This window comes from Agelaius tricolor, unplaced genomic scaffold (genome assembly GCF_023055355.1).
Source record: "Agelaius tricolor isolate 1412-34295 unplaced genomic scaffold, bAgeTri1.0.p SCAF_30, whole genome shotgun sequence".
NCBI lineage: Eukaryota > Metazoa > Chordata > Aves > Passeriformes > Icteridae > Agelaius > Agelaius tricolor.
The window spans coordinates 2,243,551-2,260,369 of NW_027269290.1; the positions used below are offsets into that span (position 1 = coordinate 2,243,551).

The 16,819-nt window shown below is 49.8% G+C and overlaps 1 protein-coding gene across 1 annotated transcript in view; it reads right to left on the reverse strand.

Moving 5' to 3' along the window:
- The window catches only part of LGR6 (leucine rich repeat containing G protein-coupled receptor 6), a 172,777-nt gene that overhangs the window by 52,281 nt on the left and 103,677 nt on the right, over positions 1 to 16,819 (reverse strand). Inside the window, exon 5 of the mRNA XM_071450206.1 lies at positions 4,323 to 4,538. Coding sequence (XP_071306307.1) covers positions 4,323 to 4,538 — 216 coding nt within the window. The remainder of the gene's footprint in view (positions 1 to 4,322; positions 4,539 to 16,819) is intronic.

A 16,819-nucleotide genomic window follows, 5' to 3' on the forward strand; every position in this document is an offset into this window, starting at 1 on the left:
AAAGAGGGTAGATTTTTTTTTTAACTGAGAGAGGGTAGATTTAGATCAAATCTTGGGAAGAGATTCTTCCCTGTGAGGGTGGGGAGGCCCTGGCACAGGTTGCCCAGAGCAGCTGTGGATGCCTCTGGATCCCTGGAAGTGCCCAGGGCCAGGTTGGATGGGGCTTGGAGCAGCCTGGGACAGTGGAAGGTGTCCCTGCCATGGCAGGGGTGGAACAGGATGAGCTTTGAGGTCCCTTCCCACCCAAACCATCCTGGGATTCCATATTTCAAACCAGGTAAGGGGACGGGGACTGGAAGAGCTGAGCTGAGGGAAGGGTGCAGCCGACATGACAAATACAGCAATGGCACAGAGGAGATGGACACAGAGCACAAGAATTAGAGGGTGTCAAACAAAACTAACTGGTAATGGCATGAGAACAACTTTTCCCAGAGTCCATTTTTTCAGCCAGATAGGCAAGGGTGAGGGCCAGGTCAGAGGAGTGGAGCTTCTCTTTTGCTCCCATTATGGGGCCAAAATAATTCCTGGAGGTTTGCGGGAGCCAAGGCTCCCTGTGGACCCAAACAAGGAAGGATCTGGGTTTTGACCTCATTTGCTCTAACTTAAGGGGTTCTCTGCTATGTGATGAAAGTAAAACCACTTGAAGATTTTCTCTATCTAGGTGCCACATTATGGGGCAAACCTCTCTCCTGCTTGGCCTATTTTGGAAAGTTCACTCTGACTCTGTGTCCCACACACATCCCAGCACCTCTGCTGAGAGCTCCTTTGGTGACAGCAGGGAAGAAGGGAACTGCAGCCCACTGCAGAGATGTGGCAGCAAGGACACATCTGCAGCATGGGGGATTTCCTGGCTATGTAAGATTTTACTTGAGAACCCCTCTGGAGAGTGGGACTGAAAGAGGTGCTGTGATTCCTGGCTTGAGACTTCTTGCTGAATTCAGCTGACAGAGGAGATGAGGGAGACTACTGAGAGCTGCTGTCAGACACTTCATTGGACTGTCAGCACAGCAGCATGGGGGTTTCAGATGCTGACTGCTGAATGAAAAATCTCTTATGCTCAAGAAAGATGATGATTTTTGTAAAGCAACCTTTACTTCATACAAACCATCAGCTGAAAAGTATTCAGGATTATTTCTGTGTGCAGGTACTAAGATACATTTGATCCTGAATAGATCAGACTGGAAGGTAGCGACCTATTCCCATGAAGTATCCTGATCAAATATCCACCTCTCTTCTGCCATCAAAGCACAGTGCCAGCACCCCAGCACATGGAGCCTTTGTTACTAAAGCTGGGAAAGGATGGTGCTAGTTACAGAGATTCATGGATTTCCTGATGAGTGATGTACATGGGGCTCTGCTCACTGAACAGCCTGCAGCCCTAGTTCAAAGCCTGCAGCAGCAATAGATGGGAATAAGATCAGGGAATTCCTCAGCAAAGGTGTCATTTATTAGCAGACACCAAACCTTTAAAGCATTCCAGATTGAGGCTCTGATGTCAGTGCTTGTGGTGGTGCAGGATGGTGAAATGGTTCTGCCCAGGGCACAAGGGGTGTGGAAGAGGAACAGCACAAGAGCACAGCTGTACCTGGGAGGCTTCTGCCCTCAGCCATGGTCAGCCATGGTCAGTCATAGTCAGCTGTGGTCAGCCATGGTCAGTCATGGTCAATCATTGTCAGCATGGTCTGCCATGTTCAGCCATGGTCAGCCATGGTCAGCATGTTCCGCCATGTTCAGCCATGGTCAGCCATGGTCAGCCATGGTCAGTCATGTTCAGCCATGGTCAGCCATGGTAAACCATGGTCAGCCATGGTTAGCCATGGTCAGCCATGGTCAGTCATGTTCAGCCATGGTCAGCCATGGTCAACCATGGTCAGCCATGGTCAGTCATGTTCAGCCATGGTCAGCCATGGTCAGCCGTGGTCAGCTGTGGTCAGCCGTGGTCAGTCATGTTCAGCCATGGTCAGCCATGGTCAACCATGGTCAGCCATGGTCAGTAATGGTCAGCCATGATCAGTAATGGTCAGTCATGGTCAGCCATGGTCAGCCATGGTCAGCCATGGTCAGTCATGGTCAGCTGTGGTCATCTGTGCTCAGCCATGGGTCAGTCATGGTCAGTCATGCTCAGCCATGGTCATCCATGCTCAGCCATGTCCCGCCATGTCCCTGAGTCCTGACCAGGCTGTTCAGGAGGGTTTCCCCTGTGCCCAGCCCCTCTGCCCTTGCCTTTCTCCCCAGGGGCTCATTCTAACTCTGCAGCTGGGAGTTCCATGTCTGTAGCAGCAGGCAGGTCCTCCATCTACCTGCAAACAGACTTTTGTAGAGGAAGGCAGACATGCCATCTGCACCCTGGTGGGGAATGCCTTCTCTCCAGCTTGGCTGCCTTTTGGGAACATTGGCTTGTCAGCTCGGTGGGTGAGTCTGGAGCAGGGACATGTCCCTGCTTGGGACACAGGAGGGACACTGGGTGACTTTCCACTGGTAATGTGTTGACAAGGGCTTGCGTGGAAGCATGGGAGAGATTGATGGGGCCAGTTCTGCCAAACACTTGTGATCCCACAAAAATGCAGCATCGTGTCCCACAGAGCCTGGCAGGATCACACATGTGTTCCCTTCCAATTGTGTGTGGTGGGACATTATTCCCTCCCTTGTGACCTAATGGTCAATGACTTTTATTTCTCAAGCCTGCCTGGTTAATTAAGGAGTTGCTTCTTGCCCACAGTATGGGATGAGCCGGAATGAAAGCAGCATGCTTTGGAGGCTGAAATGAAACCCCAAATGTCAGCTCACCCGCTGAGTGAGCTATTAAAGCTGACTGAAGTGGTTGCATTATGGTGGCCAGGGGTTGCCTTCGAGAATGAGCACTATTGTGGGTGAAAACTACTTTTTTGATTTTTCTCAAGTTGCTTTTTGCTTTTCTCCTAAATAAGCCTTTATGCTTTGTCTAAACAGATGAATTTGATGCTTAATAAAACTCTGAACTGTGCTTTGTCCAAGCACTTTCTATGCTGGATGGTCTCAGTAAACACTTTAAATTTTGAAAGGGAAATAATTGCTAAACTTTCACTAAGGCACTACATGCTGAGGTTACTTAACACCCTGCTATCAGTACAAATTACCAAACTAGAGGTGGCATTTCATGTGGATAGAGGAGCTCTAAAGCATTTGGCAATCACACCCGAACTTGCTAATCAACACCAAAGAAGTAACAACCATCCAATTTGCACATATGAAGTTCCTTTTAAAGGGAAGATAATCTGTTGATAGATAGGATGCCCCTCCAGAGCAGCTGCCAAAGGGATCAGTTCCCTTCTGCCGGAGGTTGTGGCTGGTTTGGTGTCTCACTGCCCATGGAGGGAGCGTTTCCATCCCGGAGCAGCACTGCTCTCTCTCCCCAGGGATTGTTTCCATCCCGGAGCAGCGCTGCTCTCTCTCCCCAGGGATTGTTTCCATCCCGGAGCAGCGCTGCTCTCTCTCCCCAGGGATTGTTTCCATCCCAGAGCAGCGCTGCTCTCTCTCCCTAGGGATTGTTTCCATCCCGGAGCAGCGCTGCTCTCTCTCCCTAGGGATTGTTTCCATCCCGGAGCAGCGCTGCTCTCTCTCCCCAGGGATTGTTTCCATCCCGGAGCAGCGCTGCTCTCTCTCCCCAGGGATTGTTTCCATCCCGGAGCAGCGCTGCTCTCCCCAGCACTCCCAGTTCTGGCCAGGAGATGCTAACAACAAAAACTGGACAGCAACCACCGCAGAACCTCTGACCTGCAGCTGTACCACACTCATGCAAATAAGCAGGCACTGGCTTGGACAAGGTGTTGACATTAGACCTTTGGTTTAAATCGCATTCGGTAATAAAAGGGGGTGAGGGGAGGAGAGGGAGTGAGCTGGTATGTTTTCCAAGAAATTAAAATATTACTTTTTTGACCTCACTGCCGATTGTTGCAATTTAATTATTTTTTTCATGTTGCTAGAAATTCCTGTAGTTTTAACACAGGGATTAGAGGGATAAAAAGAAAAGAGGTTTTTGTTGCTTGAGTCTTCAAGGAAAATAAAATATAATCTGGTTTTTGTTTCCAGTTACTGATATTTTTTTTTTATATACAAAACATTTCCCAAATTATATCAAGGAGCTTTCCAGCTCTTCACTGAAGAGTGGGAAAAATATGACAAAAATCAAAAGAGGCAAATTTAGCATTTCTTATCAAATGAGGGGGAACAAACCCTCTGCCCCCCACCCTGGGGGGAATGAGCAGCAGGGATTGCCACAGGAGGAGGATCCCCTGGGCAGCACCTTGTCCCAGCCAAGGGAATAAGAAGTGGAGGAAGCTTACAGCACCACGAGGCTGCTGAGGTTCTGGAAGGCGAAATCGGGGATGTGCCAGATCTGGTTGAGGGCCAGGGTCATGGCCTGCAGCGCTGGCAGGTGGTTCAGGGCGCGCACCGGGATCTCCGTCAGCGCGTTATCGTCCAGCCACAGGTGACGCAGGGAGAGCAGCCCCTCAAAGCTCCTGTCGGGCACCACGGAGATGAGGTTTGCATCCAGGCGGCTGGGTGGGAGAGAAACAGGGTGGGGATCAGTGAAAGCCCTTCCCCAGGTGTTGTGCAAAGGCAGAGGGATGGATTGATGGCCAGGGAGATTGGACTGGGCTGTAAATAGGAGATGGATTGGATTGGGCTGTAAATAGGGGATGGATTGATGGCCAGGGACATTGGATTGGGTTGTAAATAATGATTAACATGAGAAGGTGTTGTGATGCTCCCACCTGTGCTGGGAGATGTCTGCCTGTGGAAACCCAGGGCACTGGGAATATTTCTCTGCCTGCTCTGGGGTGCCCTGACCCCCAGGGAAGCACTGACTGTGACCTTCATTCATGGAGAAAGAATCCACAAAAGTGTGAAATAGATTATAGAGAGTAGTGTAGGTGTATCACTTGGTGAGAAATTTAGGGTTTGGGATTTTTAGTATGTTGTGGATGGAAGCAAGATGGAGGGCACAGGGTGTGGTCCTGGGTTTCTTCTTCCTGCTTCTTCTTCCTTCTTCTTCATGGGTTTGGGTGGCATTTTGTAATTGGGCAGAAAAGTCCCATTGTGGGCTCTGTGGGATCAGTTATTGGGTTAAAAGGGAAAATAATCCAGATGTCAGCTCTTAATTGGATAGTTTAGTCTTAAAAGACCTTGGAACAAGAGATTGTTGGCCATTTTGTGCCTTCTAATGAAAAGCTGCAGAACTCACAGTAGTGAGACTGTTTTACTGATAAGAAATAATGAACACCTGAGTGTGAACATGAACAATCATCCCAAGTGCCTTCAGTCCAGAGCCAGAGAAACCAATATCTGCCCACTGCCTAGTGATGCCTCAGGTTTGAGCTTTTCTATTTTTCAGATTCTGTGCTGCTTTAGTGTGTGGGTCTGGGCTTTATATAAAGGAATAGTAACCTCTCTTCACAAAGTAGGGAGACAAAACAATTCCTTCTCTAGCTGGGGACCAAGGACAGCTGATGCAGATCTCAGGCCCAAGAGCACAAACAACATGGAATGAAGAGAGAAAAACAAGAAGGATGGGATGGACTTCATGGGGTAAAGCTGTAACTGGACAATTAATTCCAATATGCAAATGGACCAAAACTTATAAAAGCGAGAGACCTCGTGACCAGTTGTCCATTTTGTGGCCGTTTTGGATTCACCTGGGGTGTAGCCCTGGCTGGGCTCTTGCGCTGCCCAAGGTGGATCTTTATTTTTTAGCTTCATCTGGTGTCTGTTCTAGGTCAGCCTGCACAAGGCATCACAAGGGCCATCCCTCCTTGATGCTCATTTGGTGCTGCCAGCTGATGGCAGCTTCTGAAGCCCCGTGACTGGGCTGAGTCCTTCCAGGTGACCCCTGGGCTCGCAGCCACCCCTGAACTCAGAGCATCAAAGCTGCATCTCCTGGGCTGGGCTTGCCATGGATCTGAGCAGTGCCAGCCCAGGCTCACCCATGGGTGTGCAGGGCACCAGGCCAGGAGCCACAGCCCCATTCCAGAAGGAAAGGACCTGTCTGGAAATGGGAAATGTGTCACAGCCCTGCTTGGGGTTCTGTGTGGGATCCCAACCCCCGGGGGTACCTGTGCAGGAGTCAGACCCTGTGTCACAGGGCAGGAACTGAGCCTGTGCTCTGCTATCACACCTTGGGGCCTGTCCTCCCCTCCATTTGCCAATTGCTTCTTTTTAATCATCATGGAAAGCTTAAGGCTGTTGAATTTGAGGTTTAATTTGGTGAGAAATTTTAATTTTGAACACTTGTTTTTGTTTCAGAATAGAACGACAAGCCAAAAAATATTAAGGTTATTATGAAAAAAACATTAAAACTTAGGTTTGGGAATCATCTCTCTAAAGACCTTTTATTGCAATGATGGTAAGCAGGATACAATGTGTTATCTGTAGATTTTGAAACCAAATTATAAGAGGAAAATAGTTCAGATTTGGCTGAAATACCAGGAACAAATTATACAAAATTTTAATTTCCATCCACAGCCAACAGAGCTTATTTTATTTTTCTAGGATATCTAAGGCAGAGATCTCTGAATTCAAATTGCAAAGAGGAAGCACTTTGTCTCTTATCAAAGCATGAGAGAAGGAAGTTAACAGAGCTGTCATGGCCCAGCCCTCAAATCAATGATCCTCCAGAAAGGAATGTGGTAAAGAAATTAGTATTCTTGACTATATAAAGTAATATTTTTGATCAAAGTTGAACACCAGAGCAAACCCCCAGACACTGTTACCCCCCAGGTACAACCCTTTTTCAAAGAGTACCAACATTTCTTAGTTTACAGGACACTGAAATAACTGCAGGAGGAAGAGGAGACCAAAGCCCCCATCACAGGTGGGAGAGAGGAGAGGCTGGGTGCAAGCCTTGCTTTCTGCAAGGGGCTGTGGGTGGTATTTCCTTATGAAATGCTCAGATAATCCTGGGAAACAAACCTTCCCTACACTACAGAAAGAAGCATTTCCTACCCTGGCTGGACAAAGCTGGAGATTTGTACCTGGTTAAGAAGTGCAGTCAAACCTTCCTGAGATTGTCAGAAAAATGTCCTTAAAATGCAGAGTACAAGCTCTGGTACAGCATCACCTTAGACTGGAATGATAACCCAGGGTGGGTTAAACCCCTATTCCACTATTCCCATTTTTCCACATTATTGTATTAACCTCAGAGGGTGGTGAGGCCCTGGCACAGGGTGCCCACAGCAGCTGGAAGTGTCCAAGGCCAGGTTGGATGGGGCTTGGAGCCAGCTGGGATAGTGGAAGGTGTCTCTGCCATGGCAGGGCTGGAACTGGATGAGTTTTGAGGTCCCTTCCAACCCAAACCATTCTGGGATTCTGTGATTCTGTGATTGATTTTGTGATTCTGTTCAGTTGAGAGGATCACAAAAGCACATCACACCCAAAGCTCCACTCCCACAGGTTTTGTGTCCTTGCTCACAGGGCCAACACAAGACAATGGATTTTGATTTTTCCTGTTGAGAGAGTGGGCATTGCAAGTTCTGCCCCAATTTACTTACTGCCCCCCCCCCCCCCCAACTACAAACAAATGAGAGAATAACATAATTCATCTTCTTGAGACAACAATTCCAAAGAATAAAGATCAGAAAAGCAAACCCTGTAGCAGCTCAGAGTAAGGCTTTGAAAATGTCATCAAAATCTTTCGGGACAAACAAGAACTTTTAAAGCAAAATGAAAACTTCTGCATGAAATGTTAATTTTTGCTTATTTTTTTTCCATTCCTTCCTCAGCATAAGAATTCTGTTAAATTTTGGCATCATAAACTGTTAAAATAATAATAAAAAAAAGCAGCACTGCTTATTTTTCCCAGAGATATTCTTTCATCCAAATCCCTATAAGTTTAATGAAAATTGTTTTAAAGTGAATGCTCAGTTTCAAGTTTAATTAATTAAAGAACAGACGATGAAAATACCCATGAGAATAGTTTTAATTTCTCAAACCCAAACTAAGCTTTCAGAAATGGAGATGCTAAACCAGAGCCAGGGGCTGGTACACCAGGCTGAGCTGGGACAGACACGGGGACAGGGACAGGAACACAGACAGAGACAGGGACAGGGACAGGAACAGGGATAGGAACAGGGACAGGAGCAGGGACAGAGACAGGGATAGGGGCAGGGACAGGAACAGGGATAGGAACAGGGACAGGAGCAGGGACAGAGACAGGGATAGGGACAGGGACAGGAACAGGGATAGGAACAGGTACAGGGACAGGGACAGAGACAGGGACAGGAACAGGGACAGGAGCAGGTACACAGACAGGGACAGGGACAAGAACACAGAGACAGGGACACAGACAGGGACAGGGGCAGGGATAGGGACAGGGGCAGGAACAGGGACAGGGACAAGGGAGCAAGGTGGAGCCCATGGCTGTCCAACTTTCCATCCCACTTTGCTCACAAACTCTTTGTCTGACCCACAAAGGAGTTTGGTTTGTGATGGTGCCCCAGGACCTGGGGAAACCATGAATGCTGCTGGCTTTGCTCTGTGGCTGTTTAGCAACACTCAGGAAAGGCCCTTTTCCCCCTAGGGATGTCCATGGGTATGAGGAGTGCAGCACAGGTCCTTGGTGGAGGTTTTTGAGTGCTTGGATCCATCCAAGGAGTTTGTTAACACTGCTGGATGGCCTCTGGCTGTGGTCATGCTGCAGACTCGTGTGTCCACAGCTCTGTGCCTCCACAGCTCCTGCCAGTGAAAGGTCACCTCTGCAGGGCTCAGATAACCCCAGCTCTGCTGCTCCTCAGCTCTGCAGGGCTGCCTGGGGACCTCCTGGTGAGCTGTGATGTGTGGCTGCTGTCTGTAGGAGTGATGGGGGGTAGGATGGTGGGGATGGATGGAGAGCAGAGATCTCTGCAGCCAGGGCTTGGAACTTGTGGGTTATTGCAAAGGGCCTGGGTGCAGGGCCCTGCTGGGAGCTGCCAGCCACAGCTGGAGCAGGACTGAGAGAAGTAAAAAGAGTGGGAAAGAGAGAGAAGGCAAGAGTGTGGTAAAAAGGATGAGAGAGTAAAAGAGAGGATAAGAGAGTAAGAGAGCAAGGTTCCCATTACAATACCATAAATCTTCTTCTGTGCTGAATATTCTAATTCTCACTAACCAGTCCAGTACAAGATACAAATCCTATAGCATTTACATACAGCCTATAAGAATCATTACATTACCACACTGTGTTACATTTTAAACCCTAAAAACTCCTCTTTGGGCCCCTTCTGCCAAGCTGGCAGGGTCTGCTCTGCCCCTTGGGCCTGTCTGCAAGCAGAGGGTGTTGTTCCATCAAAAGGGGATCACCTTCAGCTGGCCACACCATTGTTTTCCAGTTGTTCAGTAACTGAGGGATCTCAAAGCTTGCTTTCATTTCAATCTCGCTTATAGTTTCCATATTCTCAAAATCTTTTGCCAGGCAATCATATTTATAAGGCTTTCCTGTTTCATCTTCCCCAACATCTGTCCATAAGACACTCTCTGGGGTCACCTTCTGGGGTGTTGGGAAGCTCCAGCCATGTGATTTCTGTCAGTCTGCTCCAGAGTGTGGAGATCAGAGCTCAGATTCCTCAGTGGAGCAAAAGGGAGACTTTCTGATGGTCCAATTGTTAGAATCAGCAGCCTGCTTGGACCACAGCACAGCAAGATGCACCTATCTGGAGCCAGGTGAGTTAAAATTAGGAGCAATGAAGTGCCCAGGTGAAGACATTTCACGTGCAGCATGATGGGCAGAACTCCTTATTGCCTTTACAGCCCTGCTGAGGGGACATGGGCTCAGTGACAGCTGCATTCCTGGCACCAAGGGATGGTTAATTGCTCCTCAGGGAGCTGCTGGCTCTTTCTGCAATAGATGTGCATTCTTTCTAATAAAAGCTGTGCATCTGGGGATTGCTAATTGCTATGGCTTTCAGACAGCTCTCTACTCTCTTCTGGAAGCAGAAAAGCTGAAGTTCTTGGCACAGGGTTGTTAGTAATTATATCAATTATACTAAACAAAAACCAACCCAACAGTTCTCTTCTTTCTTCAGTGTGTGACTCTGGCTCCGTGTTTTGTGTTATGATTTATACCTGAGGTAATTGGGCTGATTAGTGGGTAAATGAGACAGCACAGGCCAGGGCTGGCTCCTCACCTTCCACGGAGATGTTTTAATCTTTGTTTCACCAAATCACTCAGTTGGTTTTCCTTGCAAGCTTTAACCCTTTGCTTGCTTGCAGAGGAAGACACCTCTGGCAGAGCTGCTGGATGGCTCAGGAGAGGAGCTCATCCCACGCCTGCTCTGAGCAGTGCTGTGGGTCTGGAGAGAGGGTCACACACAGGGACTCCAGATGTCAGCATGGCCAGGACTTCCAAATGACTTCACAGGCTCAAGCAAGGCTCTGCAGAGCACTGGCCTGTCTGTTGCATGCAGAAGGAGCTGATTTTAAGTGGGACATTCAGGAACAACAGCTTATGGAAACCAGCAGCTGCTGAAAGTCTCAGTTTCTGGCTTTAGAGCTGCATCTGCTGCTGAGAGTTGCAGGGTGTTTATATGACTCCAACATGACACTGACTCAAAGTGCCTGCAGTCACCTCAGACTTGGGGACTCAGGGGTAGTGAGAGAGGGAGCTGCCTGGAAGGACATCCACAGCCCACTGCTCTGAGGCAGCTTTTTCCCTTGGCAGATGTTCACATCTGTGCAGAGCCATGGTGACAGGACTAGGTCAGCTCCAAATGTGTGCCTCAGCTTGCCAGCTGCATCCTTTGCTGCTGCTGGGGAGTGACAGCTCTGGGGAGACAGAGGAACCATGAGGGATGGAAAATGGAAGTGTTTCCTTGGGCAGGACATTTTCAGGTCAGCTTCATACTGAGTTCCAGGGCTAAGGGCCCAACATGCCTTGGGAGAGCCCCTTCATTGCTTGGTTGTTGTCTGTGTTTGAGAAATGCTTGTGGAGAAATCAACTGCCTTCATGTCTGGAGCAGTCCAGAGAGGATGGTGGCATCAGGAACACTTCTAGAAGGAACCAGGAAAATAGGGAAGTCCTTTTCTAAGGAGAAAAGGTCAAGAGTGGGAGATTCCTCCTTTTCAATGAGCAGAAGACAAGCCAATGCCAGCACTGCAGCCACTGGGGAGATCTGGCAGGGGTGGGGTCTGTGCAGTCCTCGGTGCAATGACTGAGTTGTGAGGTTTGTGTTAATCCTGAGCTGATCTGACATCTTGTGTCTTGTGTGTCACAGACCCAGCAGTTTCTGAGAACTGTCTTTTCCCAAGAAATGCTTCCAGAGCGTTTCAGAGGATGTACAAGTGTGTTTCTGAGCTGTTGGTAACATAACTGGCAGAATAACCAGGGGATAACCAGAACCAGCCTCTCTGTTCCCTAACAGATGTGGCGCAAATGCCTCAGCCTATGACTGGCAGAAGCAAATTTACCCATCTCTTACCATTTCCTTCTGGCTGTGAAGCATTTACAAGGGGAGCTGCAGCCTGGAAACCAACAGAAATGCTCAATACCATGCTGTCAGGACATGTCCCAGATTTTGCTGCTGTTTTCTCCTTCCTCACACACATCAGAGCCACTGAGAGCTGTCTGTCTGCATGTCTTAGGCCACTGATGTGCAGAAACTGGCCTGCAGCACAGTCTGGGATGTTCCCCACAGCCCAGTCACCACAGGGCACTGGCACCTCAAACTCCAGCCCATCCTCACAGTATTTTTTGCAACACATTGGGCTGTTATCTCCCTGATAAAGCTGGAGGAGACTTGCCACTGAAGGTCATACACAGCACTGAGTGGTGTAGGGCTGGGCTGTGCTGTCTCCAGACCAGGGAGCTCCTCTGTGGTTCCCTGTGCACAGCAGACCACAGGACACAAAGAAAGGACATTCTGGAGGGAGAGCTGTGCCCATTGAAGGTGTGAGGGCTGAGCCAGCAGCACGGTGAGGAAGCACTGGCTGCCACCCCTGCCACCCCACCCCAGGGACACCAGAGAGGAGCTCCTGTCTCCCTGGCCCCAGAGCACACGTGTGTCAGCTGAACAGAGCTGAGCTCACCAGAAATGTCTAATTGGTGCCTCCAGGCAATCGTGTCTCTCTTCCTGTCTGAGTTTATCTTGAAAGGCTCGATTGAGTTACCTCCTCTCCCATAATAGGATCTAAGTTCCTTGTAGTAACATAAGAAGGAGATGATGTCATTGCAGCTCCACTTCTCCGATAACTTACTCATGACTGGGGCCAAGAGCTCAGCTCCTTTCTCAGGCAGAGCTCCCAGCCTGAGTCAGGAGCTGCCTGGGGAGCCCCAGGAGCTGAGGGCATGGCCAGGGAGGGCTCTGGGGTCACCCTGCCCGAGCCCACTCTGTCTCCACTGTTATGAGTAGAACAGCTGCCCATTCTTTTTTTTAAAGGTTGCAGAGTTAACAGGTTGGGCCAGTTGCTGCCAGGGTAGAGTTCTAACTCTTTGTTGTTGTAATCACCTGTCGTTTTCGTTAGTTACCTGTCCTTGATGGTTAAGATTTCCCCCTTTTTGTCGAGTGGCACCCTGCTGCTTCCTGGAGAATGGCACCCAGACGGTGAAGGGGAAGGGACATCAAGTCAGCATGCAAATGACCTTGGATCCAGCATGCAGCGGGAGGGAACCCCTCACCAAACCCAGCCAAAAACCCCTAAAACAATGAGCCAACACAAAATTGACAAAAGTGATGACTAGACGTGAGGAACAAAATCAGTACCTGCCAAGGCCTTTTTAGCCCTCACCCTACCCTAAAGATGTTGGCTACACAGAGGACATCAAATATTAAACCACAAAATCACTGCATCTCCTGATGCTCTCATGAGGATGGAACCCTGAGCTGTGCCCTCAGACCAGTGGACAAAGCTGCCCTTTTCCTCCTTCTCCAAGTCACTCCTGGGAGCAGCGGTGGCGGCGTGAGCGCAGACCTGTGGGTTCTCCTCACACAAACTGATCACTTTTAATAAAGGCATTAAAAAGGAGAAAAGTCTCCTGCCTGTGTTTATTTCATTCCCTGACACACTGCCAGCTCCGGGGTCACCCTGCCTGAGCCCACTCTGTCCCCAGTGCCACACTGCCAGCCCCTTGTGCTGCTCCTTGTGCCTGCTCAGCCCTTCTGGGGCCTGGCACACACAGGCAGCAGCTCTGGGTCCCTGAGCCTGCCCAAGGAACCCAGGGAGGAACAGGGTTCTTCTATCAACTGATACCAGCTGGGAGAGGACAAAGGCAGCCAGGGATTGCAGTACTCACCTGGGAAGGGGAAACTGGGTTAAATTTCTGCCTGCCTCTTGTGTCTTTGCTGCCATAAAGAATTGTAGATTCAGTGGGGAAATGGAGCTTTGAAGTGGTCCCAGATGAGGCCATGCTGAGGGCTGGAGCCCTCCTGTTCTGGAAACAGGCTGAGGAAACTGTGGCTGCTCAGCCTGGGGGAGGGGAGAGGAGAGGAGAGGAGAGGAGAGGAGAGGAGAGGAGAGGAGAGGAGAGGAGAGGAGAGGAGAGGAGAGGAGAGGAGAGGAGAGGAGAGGAGAGGAGAGGAGAGGAGAGGAGAGGAGAGGAGAGGAGAGGAGAGGAGAGGAGAGGAGAGGAGAGGAGAGGAGAGGAGAGGAGGCTCTTCCTCTCTTGAGGGGAAACCTCAGAGCTCCTTCTTGTGCCTAAAGGGGGCCTATGAGCAAGATGGGGACAGACTTTTTAGAAGGGGCTGTAGCAATAGGACAAGGGGTGATGGTTTTAAACCAAAAGAAGGGAGATTCAGACTAGATATAAAGAAGAAATTTTTTTACAGTAAGATGGTGAAACACTAACCCAGGCTGCTCGGAGAAGTGTCCCTTCCCAGGAAGCATTCAGGGCTGGATGGGGCTCTGAGCAGCCTGGTGTAGTTGAAGATGTCCCTGCTCATTGCAGGGGATTGCACTAGATGACCTTTAAAGGTCACTTTCAACCCAAAGCATTCTATGATTCTGTGAATGACACATTATTGCCTTTAGGCCAGCTCCTCCACCTGGCATCCCTGCCGTGCCACAGAAAGGCTCTCAGCCCTTCAGCAAGACTCACAAGTGGTGCCTGGCTCCATTTCCAGCTGGAAACTTGTGAAAACCATCCCAGGCAGTGAATGGAGGTTCAAGACACAAACATGTTTGCAGTTGGCTGTGGAACAGGACCCGGTGAGAAAGTTTGCAGGGCTCTGTTTGGATTGCAGTGAGTCTTCCCTCCTGACTCAATGGGGCATGTTTCTGTGGGAAGCTCCCCACCAGGGATGCTCAGGAAATGAAATCAGAGCAATACCTAGACTCCACACAAAGTGTCTTTGGTGTAGACAAGAGGGCATTGTTATCCCCGGTTGCAAACACCTCCAAAACCCCTCAGGTCAGAACGGTGCAAGAAGGATTGCCAAAATCTCTGTGCAGCTACAGAAACTGCTGAAAGCTGGGCAGCTGTGCCAGCTCCCCGACCAGCCTCTCCCTGGGCCCTGGCACTGCCCCCTTGGCCATGGTGCCAGGCACAGGGAAATGGAGGAGGCTCAGGAGGCAGCTGGAGGCTGAGCAGAGTGGCTCAGAGCTCTCCCAGCAGCAGGGCCTGCATGGGAACCGTGGTGTTTGTCAGGCACAGGGCAGCTGGGAAGAGGAGGGAGAGCAGCCCTTGGGACTGAAGGAACAGGACATGCTGAGCTCTGGGGAGAGGGCTCTGAACAGATCTGGGCACGCTTGGTGCGGGGTCCAGCCCTGGGGCCCTCAGCAAAGAAACGCACGGGTCTGCTCATGTGGGTCCAGAGGGGCCCATGGAGATGGTCCAAGGCCTGGAGCCCCTCGGCTCTGGAGCCAGGCTGGGAGAGCTGGGGGTGCTCACCTGGAGAAGGGACAGCTCCAGGGAGAGCTCAGAGCCCCTGCCAGTGCCTAAAGGGGCTCCAGGAGAGCTGGAGAGGGACTGGGGACAAGGGCCTGGAGGGACAGGACAAGGGGGAATGGCTTCCACTGCCAGAGGGCAGGGTTAGATGGGACATTGGGAAGGAAATTTTGGCTGTGAGGGTGGTGAGGTCCTGGCACAGGGTGCCCAGAGAAGCTGTGGCTGCTCAATCCCTGGAATGTCCAAGGCCAGGCTGGACAGGACTTGGAGCAACTTGGGGTAGTGGAAGGTGTCTCTGGCCATGGCAGGGAGTGGAACAAGTTGAGCTTTAAGGTTTCTTTATACACAAACCATTCCAGGATTCCATGATTCTATGACAGATGTTGCCAGTTTATTTGTCCATTCCTTGCTCATCTCCCTATCTCCAGTTTGCCTGAAGATCAGGAGTGGATGAACCACAGCTCCTTACACACATGTGAGCTTACACACCAATGCCTCAACACCTGGGACCCATCTTCCTTTGGCACTGACATGTCTCTTGTGTGGAGCAACTGTTGTCTCTCATTTCCATTGAGCCATCACCAGGGACACTCAGCATGGCCTGGGTGCTCAGGTGGGTGAGTGGGCTCAGGTTCATGAAATTTATGGGTTATGCCACGACAAAGGTTAATGGAAACACATTGGCACCTTCTTTATGACTTTATGAGGCAGGAGTGTGGATGAGAGCTGTGATTGTTATTTCTTCAGTGCTCACAATGTGCCCAGAACACACACTGGGGGCAGCCAGGGCACTTTCTGAAAGCTCTTCCAGCCTGAGATGGGAAGTGACAGTGTGTTTCAGGAGGGTGTGAAGGTGGAGCCAAGTTTCAGTGTGTGTCAGAGTCTCTTCTGAGGGACCTCTGCTTATTGACAGGTGGGTTCTGGAGTCACTGCAGTGTGGGCAGAGAAAGGGGGAAACAATCTGGGGAGATATGTGAGCACCAGGGGCCCTGCTGCATTGCCACAGTCACTAGAGAGAAGTTTGGAGGTGGCTGCAGTGCCTGGTGGGCACAGCCAGGCAGAATAGCCACTTCCAAGCTGCTGGACAAGCACAGCTCCAAACACCTCCCTGTGCTGGCACCTCTTCATTGGCAGCACAAGTGGGAATTCTGGAGGTGCTGGGGCGTGGCAAGGGAGTCCCTCACCAGTGCCATCACCATCCCCATCCCCATCCCCAACCCCATCACCATCACCATCACCCCCTTCCAAGTGCTGCCAACCACCAGCTCAGTGGATGGGGAAACTGGAAAGTGAAGTCTCAGAGAGAAGCTGACATCATGGACATGCTGGCCCCACTCAAGGTCATTGGGACCTGAATGATCTACTCACTGCACATTCCAGGAGAGGATTTCAAAAGAAAGGAAGCTGCTGCTTTTTACACATCATGAGCACAGATGAGGCAGCTGATGCAGCTGGGGCAGTTTCTCTGTCTTGTATCTCTACACACCATCCTTGGAGGAGATACCAATTCATGCAGACAGCTTTTTTTCTGTGTTATTTTCCAGTTCTTGACTGAAGTTTGCTAAACTTTTAGCTGTTAGCCTGGTAAACCACACAACACTCTTGTCTTCCTGGGAGAGGAATCCTGGGATCCTTCACAGCATTGACACTTACAAGCATGAGATACATGGACATCGCCTTTACATAAACTTCACAGCAACTCATTGCTGAAAAACAGCAAGTAATGAATGAAAAACAAATGCAGCAAGGATTTGTTGTGGCACTGCTAAAGTGAGCTGCTCCTTGAGGATGATACATTCAACAGCTTGTGTGTGGTCATTAAATCTTCCTCTTAAAAATGCCATTGAGACCATTGTACTGGGATAACCACATTGCATTTCATGGTTTTTTACTGCTAAGCAGAAAAGACTCAAATCTGACCAGCTGAGTTCCTCCTACTGCCAGGAAAAAATCCATGTCTGTGATGTAGCACCAGCCATGCCTCCTTTCTGACTT